The following is an 11,424-nucleotide window of genomic DNA, read 5'->3' on the forward strand; positions in this document are numbered from 1 at the left end:
AGAAAAAGTATCCAATTTGAAAAGCAGCACTTGTTTCACTGACATTATGTTAGTCTACATAGCGCATGGTGATGCTAAGTTGTTGAGCCAATGATCTGTCAGGGGAAGAGCAATGATTTTGATAAATGTTTTTCATTACTTTAGAGTTAAATTAATGCACAGGTTAGTCCCGAAAACCTTCATTCTTTTAACCGCATGTTGCACATAACAAGAAGTATTTAATAGTGAAGATACATAGGCCTACAGTACGTGCATTGATATAAATACTCTATTGTCCCTGTGCACTGCTCTTAAGGTCAACAATGAATCATCGATGCTTTAGGGAAGCATGACTCTTCCCTTCCATTACTTATCATCTGTGTTACAACAGAGACCTGTCCATGTGCTCTCTGTCCCCGATCCCCATAGACTCATGACAGAATGTGATGCTGCTGAGTGCTGCAAATGTGCCCACAGCTGAGATCTCAACAAAAGAGACTCCGTTGTGGAGGCGCTCGACCGGGCCGATGGGTCAAACAATGGTGCTCTGTTCCAAATATGTTGTTTGTCACATCGCCTGCCTGCCTTTAACTCGTCAATGCCGCTGTTGTTCCACTTGAATTCAACTTTATCCCACATCTTATGCAACTGGAGATGTAGTTTTACTCACATGTACTGTATGTTAGGCGGTACTGAGCTTAGTCATAGCATGGTGATTGATGGTGTGAGATTAAATAAGATATTCCCCACTGAAAAGACTGACAGCTGATAGAAAGATCAAATCCAAACTAATTAAAGTGCTCTTCATCATATTTTCTGAAGGGAAGTAGGTAATTTAACTCCCCACTTACCAAAATAAATGTCTGGATCACCTGTATTTTAAAGGAACGGAATAATGAGATTTTTTTCCAAAGCAGAAATGACATTTTACAAATGAACTTTTTATTCTCACAACATAATAAATCCTGAAGCAGAGCACATCGAGGACATAAATCTCTTCATATATCAACATATTACATCTGATTAATATTCATGCTTCTTTGATGTTGGGGAGAAGGGAAGTGGGGGGGCAGTGATCACCACAGAGCAATGATTATCTACATTAAAAAGGAGGGGGAAAAGCACATACATTTCTGGAAGACTGCCAGTGTGTATTTATAACATGTCATCCTAAAGCTGTGAGAGATATATTGGGATCTTATTAGAAACTCTCACTGTGCACCATGGGTGGCCCATGCGTATTTTTTGGTACCTCTTTTTCTTTCCTGCTTCTAGAGGAAACAAGCAACAACGGCAATGTGGTTTCATGATCACAATCGAAAATAGTAAACACGCTTTGCAGCAAGACTTTCGTAGAAAAAGAGCCACAGGTGATTGAAAACACACACGCACACACACACACACACGCACATTATCTCCAGCAGAAGCAAACCTGTCCCTCATGGTCTGCCTCAAGCTGCTGCCACTCCAATAACCTGCACAGCATTTTGTGAATAATCATCTTTATGGCGACACTATTATAACTTAATAGCTTATTAAACTGTCTTCACTGTCACAGGGAGACTCATAATACTCCTCATGGATCTCTGGACAGCCATGAAAAGAAGAAGTCTGTCTGATTTGTTTCATAGAGCTCAGAAATTGATCAGATCTTTGACGATCCCCCGGAGTTTGCAAGCACCTCGGAATTTTACTGCTCTGGTTTGCTTTGCTCTCTACAGGGTGGAGAAATATTGAGCCAATGCGAGAATTTCTTTGCAGACTTCCCTCTTAACATTCAAGCCTTTAAGTCGCCAAAAGAAGAAGAAATGTCCGTGGTGTATTTGTGATGAAATGACAGTGAAGTGTGTCTATTTAGAGATCGGACCACTTCTCCTTCTTCCCCGGCTGCCGCTCCGGAGAAGCTGGACCACACATTTGAATCAGTATAAAGCCCAACTTCCTCGTTTCGCTCAGAGAGGACTCTGGTTTATATAGTGCTCTAAAAATAGCGCATATTCAGCCCAATGGGAGCCGGAGACGCTCCGCGCGGCGCGCCAACCACAACACACAGGATGAGTCGGCTCTGGCTCGGCATTGGCCAGGGGTGGTCTGGTAGGCGGGTGGTGCGCTTCTGCGCGCCCATTGGCGGACGTGCCGAAACGTAATGTAATCACATGGGGGTGGGTTTGTCTGTAATTTTGAATCGGGGGGGAAGTTTACAGTGCGCTGACTGACTTTTGGAGAGTTCGGTGTTGTGCGCTCTTGGTGCGTCACACGCTCACAACCTCCACTTGGAAGCGCACGACTCACTCCAAGACCATCATACATGCAAATACAGCCGAGACTCCAGCGTCTCTCTCAACACCGCAGGCTTCGTTTCTCTACAAGCTTGAATTCGCTTCTGCTCGTGGCTGCATCTCAGGAGTGAAATGGATGTCATTCCGATGTGTAGCATCTTCCAGGAGCTCCAAATTGTGCACGACACCGGATACTTTTCAGCTTTACCGTCTCTGGAAGAGTACTGGCAGCAGGTAACGACTCGTGCCCTCCATCTAAACAACACACAGCTTGACAGATCGTCCCGTATAGATCTGCAAGGAATGTCCATCATTTTGGGAAACTTGCTCTCGGCTGACAGCTGCGTGCAAATGTCAAAGTTGTTTATATAACTCCACGCTTGATTTGTTGCAACAATTAATATCACTTCCCCTGTTAAAAAGTCTATTTGCATGCGTTTATTGGGGAAGTGATGCAAGTTCCCTTAATGACAGATCTCTTTCATATTCCAGTGACATTTCCATACGCTCTGATAGTGCGTATGTGGTATAAATAGTTACTTTTAAGGATTATTCTCGGCATTATTCTGATTTCTTAAGCTATAACTATAATATTTCTATAATAGCCCTAAAGTGACTTGTAGTTTTGCTGTGTTTGTCATGTTTTGGCATGCTTAGAGTTGTTTTTCTGGTCAGGTTCGTTCCTGAGTATATCATTACAGATATTCTCGGCTCATGCTTGCATGTTTTAGAGGCTTGTGATTAAATAAAAACTCGCTGGGTTGCAGATTTAGCCATTGAATGGCGAGCCGTGCGTCTTTGCGCGTATCTCCTCCTCCTCTCCTCTCTCTCTCTCGCTACCTCTGGCTGTCTCTCGCTCTTGCTCTACTGTCACCCCATACACGCACTCGCACGCGCGCGCGCGCACAGACGAGAGAGTGACAGTCTGATAGAGAAATAGAGAGAGAGACGGATTTCTATTCCAATTTGGCTCGACAAAGCGGCCCCTGGATGTCAGAGCAGTGGAGTTTTATACTGGAAATGTAGGGGAGATGTGAAAGTCTTGTTCGGGTTATAGGGTATGAAATGAATTGAATTGGCAACACGCTTCGATCTTCTTCTATCTCTGCCGTCTATCAGATCTCATTCAGGCTTCGGGCCAAGTCGCCCTCCCAGGCATTTAAAGCTCGCCTGGGATTCATCCAACACTGCTGACGAGAAACATTTGTCTAAAATGCATTCTCTCTCATTACTAAATTAGTACAATGTTTCCACAATATTCCTATTTTAGACATAAAGTGTGTTTGTGATAAGTTGCAGTGACCTTTTACCCCTTTGGCATAAGAACATTCCATCTGTTTCCAAGTTGTAGTGTAGTGTGTCTGTATATATATGATTTATTGACACCTCATCATGCTTTATGGACATTTTTGATCCATTATGGTGTTCGCTATAAGAGTTGTAGTTTCTATCAAATGTATCAAGGTTACCTCCAGAGTCTGCACACTTTTGTTATAAATAATCCACCTGGGGCTGTACCACCAATTATTTTTATTCTTGATTTATCTGTTGATCATTTTGTTGATTAATCAATTAGCTATTTGATCCATAAAATGTGATAATGGTGAAAAAATGTGTGTCAGTGTTTCCCAAAGCCAAGATGACATCCTCAAATGTCTTGTTTTGCCACAACCCAAAGAAATGAATTGCAAATATTTCAATTTAAGAAGCTGGAATCAGAGAATTTTGACTTTTTTCTTCTTAAAAAGTACTTTAACAATTAACCGAACAGTTGCCAACTAATCGATTAATTGTTGCAGCTCTAAATCCACTGTTGCATATGCCTCTGAGCTGCGAGCAGCCAAAGAGGATATCCCCTTCTCAGTCTCATTTGAATATTTAAAGTGGTCTGAAGACATTAACCTCTTAAAAACCTCTTAGATTTTTTATTTTTACCTCACTTGTTAACTATATTGTAGGGCTGAAATAAATGATTATTTTCATTACCGGTTGTTCTGTTGATCATTCTCTTGATTAACTGACATGTTGTTTTGACCATTTAATATTAAAAAGAAAAATGTTCATCAGTGCTTTCCAAAGCCCAAAATGTCATCCTGAAATATCTTGTTTTGTCCACATCCCAAAGAGATTTGGTTTAGTCTTATAGAGGACTAAAGAACCCAGAAAATATTAAGATGAAAGAAGATGAGAAATGAATCAGATAATTTGGCTATTAAAAATAGGGGTAAATTAAAAAAATCACTCAGCGATTAATAGTTAATCGATTAATCATTGCAGCTCTCAATCCACTGATGAGCTATGCTGCATATGCCTCTAACCTGTGAGCATCCACAGTGTCCCCTTCTCAGAAAGTGTCATTTGAATAATTTTAGAAGTCTGAAGAGGTGAAACTCTTAAAAAGGATTAAGAAAAGAAAATCCTGTTTTTTTCTTCTTACATCACTTGTTAACTATCTTGTGACCCTTTGGATTTATCTTGTGACCCCAAACTGTGGATACCTCTGGTCTATTCAGTCCTGTTGTAATAAAATTTGGCTGTAATCTGGTTCATTAGGAAATTGCACAGGCCTGTTAGCGGCCCTCATATCTGGCCTGTGCTCACTGACTGCAGCGGGCTGAGGAAGTGCTCTCTCACTTCCTTTTTAAAGAAAATAAGCCCACAATCCACAGTGGCTCTTGCAGTATTCATGCCAGGCTTTTTATGGACCCCCGTGAACCAGACCTCCCTCCTCTCGGTCCCTGGTGTGCTATGTTATTTCTAGCGATGCCTCCGAATGCATTATTAAATCCACATTATGTTGAATAATTGATAGATTTAAAAGATCTACAAGCACTTCCCTAACCCGATGGGGGGCTCTGTAGCATATGTAAATTTCATGACCAATGCCGACACGCACCTACACGCACTGGTGAGCACGCACACAACCATGCAAGTATTTGTGGGTAAGAGCACCTTGTTCTTGCATGCTCTCAGAAGGAAATGTGGTGCTTGTAATCTTCCCTGATATGGCCTCAGAGGGCACCCGTAGAACATACTTGACTATCCTCTGCATAGGACATTGTGTCTTCGTTCCTGCAGGCAGGAAGGAAGCAGGGCCAGTGGTGTTACAGTGTCACAGCATTTCCCCCTCCTGCTGCCGCTCAGGCTAAGAATAAACACAGTGTGTAGAAGAACACCAGAGTTTGTGTTTCCCATTGAAAAGAAATCACTTTTTTTTTTTTTTTTTTTTTCTGTGTTTTTGGGAATTTCCAGTTGAAGAGGAGCATTCTGTTTCAGGCCTCAGGCTCTGTGCACCCATGAACTCACTGTTATCTTGTCTTACCTCCATGCAGACATGCCTCGAGCTGGAGAGGTACCTCCAGAGCGAGCCCTACGTCTCAGCCACCGACCTCAAATTTGAGAGCCAGGAGGACCTGTGGAGCAAGCTGATGCTAGCCTGCGGAGACAAGTCAAACGATCCAGACCCAAAGATCCCCCACATCAAGGAGGAGGAAGACAATCAGGACAGCCAGCACCTCGACGCCGGTGGCTTCAACTCTGACGCCAGCAGCGAGGCCTCAGACAGCTCCGAGGAGCTCTCCCCAACCCTCGACTTCTCCTCCAGCTCTTTGACTGACATTCTGGGAGACGGCAGTGAAGACCTGGGCTCCGCCATCATCAGCACGCCACCGTCCTCGCCCGAGCTAGGCAAGGAGGGCTCTGTTGCCCAGGTGTGGAGTGGGATACAGACTGTGCTGCACTCACCTGGGAAAATAAGGACTGGGGGCATGGAGAGGACCCTGGAGAGGTCAGGGCTGAACAGCGGGGAGGCATCGCCTGATGGCAGGAGGCGGGTGCACAGGTGTCACTTCAATGGGTGCAGGAAGGTGTACACCAAGAGCTCACACCTCAAAGCACATCAGCGCACGCACACAGGTAAAGATGCTGGACAGTGAGATGCTTTTATCGCAGCCATGCAAATGTCAGTGGCTGCAACTAATAATCATTTTATCATCAATTAATCTGTCAATTATTTCCTCAATTAATCAATCAGTTGTTTCGTCTGTAAAATGTCAGAAAATAGTGAAAAATGCCAGTTACAGTTTTCCAAAGCCCAAAGTGATATTCTCAAATGTCATTTTGTCCACAACCCAAAAAGATATTTAGTTTACTGTCATAAAACACTAAAGATATCAGAAAATATTCTCACATTTAAGAAACTGGAATCAGAATTTTGACTTTTTTTCTTTAAAATTACTTAGACTTGTTAATCGATTATCAAAATTCTTGATGATTAATTTGGTAATCAATTTATAATTGATTGATTGTTGCAGCTCTACAAATGTCATGAGTGCAAACTTGCTTGAGGAGGGCGGGGAGGGGTGTAAAACCAGAACCCAATGATACTGGATATTTGGGATAGATGAAAATATTAAGGAGTAAAAACATATTGTGCAATAGTCTTTATTTACATTAGAGCTGGGCAGATATATTGGTCAGCCAATATTATCAGTCCGATATTGGGCTAGCAAAGCTATATCAGTCTGTATCGGAATCGATCCAATAACAACCCAATGACTGCACAATATCCCGCTTACTACATGGTTACCAAAAAATTAATAAAATGGCCCGATGTACCTCTGCTAGGACAACATATTTCCATGACTCTGTAATATTGGCTGACCAGGAATATTATGTCGTTCAATATATCTGTCGGTTACTAGATAACTCTAGATGACACTACCTTGATGTCATAATTTTAAGCCATTTTTTACAATATGAAAATGAAAACATTTCAAAAGTCCGAGTAAAATTAACTTGGATGTTGATTTCTCGCTCAAAGTCCTGAAAACCGTCCCACATACTTTGAATAGTTTGTTGGGAGGAATGCCCTCAACTGTGACCTAATTCACACAGAGGAACGTGACTTCATGCAGGGGGAAGGGAGACGTAGAGCGCGAGACGGGAGGGAGGGTGGAGGGATGCTTTTTTGTGGCCGAGCAGCACCCAGAGGATGTGGATCCTGAAAACAAATCAACAGTTCTCAAATTTCACCCTGGGAAAAGACTCAGAAAGTCTCCCATTTGCATTCGCAGTGTAAAAAAAAAAAGAAAGACGAAGAAGAGGAAATTATGGGAATGTGACATTTGCAGTGTTTGGTCCGGGGTTCAAATGTGAGCAGTTTCCCCCGTCACCTTTGACCTCTGCCAAGCTGTGCCGCCCATTAGCAGAGGAAGTCACATTCCTGGCATCCCTCGCCGACCATGTTCGCCACATGGTTAATGGCCTTTAGGACCATTAGGAATAGTCTCTATTTTTTCCTGCAGCTCCCCCTTCCATTACATAAGCCGTCTACTCGAGCAGCTCCTTAAAGCTGCATACCACAGCTCTCCAGACCCACAAGGCACGAGGTTGTTTTTCTCTTCAACTTACAGTAGTCAGACCAATCTGCTTAGCACCTGCTTGAACAGGATCATAGTTTCTCTGAAATCAGGATTGTAAAACCTCTCGGATCAGTAATAACTCCAAATAATTTGAGGAGTTGAATTCCAAAATGTCAGACATTCTGATGTCTTGATTGATGGCTCAACATTACTACAATTATGGCACTTGTCAGAGATATTTTACAAACGCTAAAGGGTGGACTTGCAAAAAAACACTTTCTACAGTTCCTGTTAAATGTTAATTGCTTTGTTTCCGTGGTGATATTTGCAGGTGAGAAGCCCTACAGGTGTTCATGGGAGGGCTGTGAGTGGCGCTTTGCACGAAGCGATGAGCTCACCAGACACTTCAGGAAGCACACTGGAGCAAAGCCATTCAAATGCAGTCACTGCGACAGGTGAGAGCGGCCGAAAAGCCTGTAAATGTTCATGATTGGTGACACATTACCTGGGTGACCTTAAACAAGTACAAGATTGTAAAAAGTTGGATTGTCAACATCATTACAAGCAGCCAAGGAAGTCTAGAGTGTTTTTCTCTGTTGCAAAGCTAATTTTCTCCCTGTGAATTATTGTAACTCCCCCAAAAGATTCCCAGAATATCTGAACACCAAAAGAAGCTGTAAACCCCCCTTAGACCAACACGTTCATATGCAAATTAATTCATCAAAAGGACACATTAGGTGGAAGGATGAGTGAAGGTCAAGGATTGACTGATGGAACGGGATCAAGGTCAAGGGCTTGAATGAAAAGAGAGTTGAGCAAGTGGTCAATTGGGGATGAGTGATCAGTAGAAGTTCTCTTAATGACAGATAATGGCATTAGATAAACCATATATAGGTTGTGACGAGAAACTGGATTAGAATGAATGTGGGCTGGTTCCCTGAACTTATCATTTTAATGTCATATCAACAACACAAACAGAAGTTCAAGTCAGACTCCTATATTTGGAGAATGGATTCTCAAACTGAACCTGAAACCACAATACAAATGTCCGCTGTCTTGAATCGCTATTCCTGTCTTCCATTCTGTGGAAGTTTATTTATTTATTTTTGTTTACTTAGTTCCTTTATGTTAAATTAATTTATAAGGTTAATCTACCTTCATAGCATTTTTTAGTGGTCTTGATATTCTAAATTGTAGCTAATTTAATAAAAGAGGCTGCAAAAGCCACCAGTGTGGACACTGGTTTAAATCCAATTTCAACAGTAGTACAGATGAATGTGCTACTACAAAAAGGAAAAAGGTTTAACTGGTTGCACTTGTTAATAAACATATTGAATTATGCAATATATTAGAAATAGCTAACTTATTTCAATTGTCTGCCTGTGAAAAGGCTAGCAACAGGACTAACCATCTTGGAATAATGCATGAATGCTGAATACCAACTGAATACCACCTTACCATCCCCTTCCAAGCGTGTAGGAGGAATTACAGTGGCTGCTCAAACTAGGTAAAGCCCTCTCTAGAGCCAGTGTTTGGTTTGGACTTATATGCTGCAGAAACATGGCGGTTCAATGGCAGCCTCTGTGGAAGAGGACAATAAAAATCATTGTGTTTCTGTTGCCTTAGAATGAGTGGTTTATATCTACAGATGACAATACAGTAATAAAAACACAGTTATTATATTCAATTTCTGGCATATTTTGCGAATAGCTCCCCCTAAATCTTATATACTGGACCTTTAAGTAATAATAACTTTATTTACCACAGAGGTACAAAGAAAAATCAAACACTATTGGTTTTGAACAGTAAATGTAAAGTTGTTATATGAAAATATTTTAGTTTGTAAATCCAACAGCGAAATCATCTCTCTTTTTTCCTCATCTTCTCAGGTGTTTCTCCCGTTCTGACCACCTGGCGCTGCACATGAAGAGGCACATCTAAGATGGCCTCTGTGTCGAGAGCTCTGTGGGATGATTCTGTTTGATTGTCCTGACCTGTTGGGGATCAGCGAGGCCGGTGTGTCCTGGGAGCGTTAACAGGGACACCGCCGTGTTCCAGTCAGTGGAAAAAGATGAAGCAACGCAGGCTATTATTTGCACCATACTTAGTGCCTCCAACACCTCGCTGTGGAGATTGCTCTTGAAAGGCTTTTAACGGAGGAGTGGGAGGGGCGGGGAGAGACTTGAAGAAATTTTTAGCAAACGGGAAAAATCTGGCCTGGAGAAGATGGGAAAGAGACTCTTCTGTATGGTGTTCAACGCTTTTTTCCTGGAGGATCATGGGACTCCTGCAGAGGGGTGCCGTTCCTCCAATGACAGTGTGTTTGCCTGTGCGCATGGGGACTGTGAGTGCCTGCGACTGGATGCCTGTGCTGGCTTTATGGAGCGGATGGAGCTTGCATTGTGGAACTGCGAGTGAATGACGAGGAGGGATGGCGTTGCGTGAGGGAGGTTTTTTTTGGGGGGGGGATATTTGTGGTCTCACTGAGAATGAATGCAAGGGTTCTGTCTGTGCTGTTTGAGTCTGTCAGCTGTGGAGGGGAGGAAGGGGTTGTTTTGTGGAGTTAATTTGTGAGAGATCGCCCCCTTTCTGCCCGGAGGTGGAACTACAGCTCCCTATTCAAACATGGGAGGTCGTTTTGTTTAGTGCAGCTATTAAATGTGCAATGTATTATGTAGCCTGTCTCAAAACATACACGCTATAAAGCTCATTTTGTTGTCCATTGTGTAAGCTCTGTATCTAAAAAGAAAAAAAAAACAACGGTTGTACACAGTTATTGCCATTATAACAGAAGTTGCATGGGATCCGGGGATGTGTTGCTCACCTGTTTGCTTATAGGACAACAAAATTCCATTCGAGAGCAGCTACCTTCATATTACTCAATATCATAGTATTGTACAAAACACATAAGGCAGTCATTTTGTTTTTTTTTTTAATTTTCTTGATAAGTTGGGGATACCACTATTGCTTGGCAACTGTCTTGATCATGGGATTTTTGTTCATTTTTCTTCACTTTTGCTCTTCTCTTTTGTTCTATCTGTAAATGCACTGTTGACCTTACTGATGCCTTATGTAAGTGGCCTTGTCCTGTTAAATAGATCTCTCTTTCTCACACACACACACACACCAACCGGGGGTTGCGAATGCACTAGTGCGTTATTGAATTGCTTTATAAAGGCTCTGATCCATACAGTCGCACCTTTGCTCTTTTGTCTTGCGACAGATTCCTCTAAACTCCTGAATAATTAAAAAAAAAACCTATATATCAGCTTCATAATGACTGCCATTTTTACATCTCTGTGCATTATCTGTTGAATATATCATAACTATATCAAAATCATATTCCCCAAAATGTCCCAGGTTAGAGACAGAATTGTGAAGCACTTGGAAAAGCAATTCAGTTTTTGTAAAGGTTTACTACTATGTAGTATGAGATGGTTTGGATGCACTTCAGATGGACTGTAACTTGCTGTCAAAAGGTACAGAGTCGTGGAAATATGTTCTCATGAAATGTGGCAATGCTCAGCCACCAAGGTTGTGACAAATTTACTGCAAAGAAAACATTTACAGCACGCTGTACGGGCCGTTTCTATCTGTCGATGTGTCAAACCCTTACAGTCTTTAAAGAAAAGGATGTGTCCTTTAGAATAATGACGACATTCTCAATCATGAGTCTGTTTTGATGTTGTTTGTTTGGGTAAGTCTCGCCCTCAGGATGAGTCAGTATCTTTACTCAGTCCTGGTTTAAACAACCCGTGATCTGACTAAACAGTACCAAAACCGGTCTAACCAGTTCAGCTAAG

General features: G+C 42.1%; 1 protein-coding gene across 1 annotated transcript; it reads left to right on the forward strand.

Annotated features, from left to right (window-relative positions):
• Positions 1 to 2,171: 2,171 nt before the first annotated feature.
• Positions 2,172 to 11,198, forward strand: LOC146318060 (Krueppel-like factor 6). The gene is made up of 4 exons (XM_084732468.1): positions 2,172 to 2,492; positions 5,591 to 6,173; positions 7,953 to 8,076; positions 9,511 to 11,198. Exons 1-4 carry the CDS (start codon positions 2,391 to 2,393, stop codon positions 9,560 to 9,562), a joined length of 861 nt encoding a protein of 286 aa, XP_084588594.1. The 5' UTR covers positions 2,172 to 2,390; the 3' UTR covers positions 9,563 to 11,198.
• Positions 11,199 to 11,424: the final 226 nt, after the last annotated feature.

Source organism: Lutjanus erythropterus, chromosome 12, assembly GCF_056507025.1.
Source record: "Lutjanus erythropterus isolate fLutEry1 chromosome 12, fLutEry1.hap2, whole genome shotgun sequence".
NCBI classification, from domain to species: domain Eukaryota; kingdom Metazoa; phylum Chordata; class Actinopteri; order Lutjaniformes; family Lutjanidae; genus Lutjanus; species Lutjanus erythropterus.

What these genes read in the sequence shown, in the direction of transcription:
- LOC146318060 (XM_084732468.1), top strand. Translation starts at nt 2,391, where the DNA reads ATGGATGTCATTCCGATGTGTAGCATCTTCCAGGAGCTCCAAATTGTG. An exon ending in TGGAAGAGTACTGGCAGCAG is followed by an intron (nt 2,493 to 5,590) that starts GTAACGACTCGT and finishes ACCTCCATGCAG; the next exon opens with ACATGCCTCGAGCTGGAGAG. An exon ending in AAATGCAGTCACTGCGACAG is followed by an intron (nt 8,077 to 9,510) that starts GTGAGAGCGGCC and finishes TCATCTTCTCAG; the next exon opens with GTGTTTCTCCCGTTCTGACC.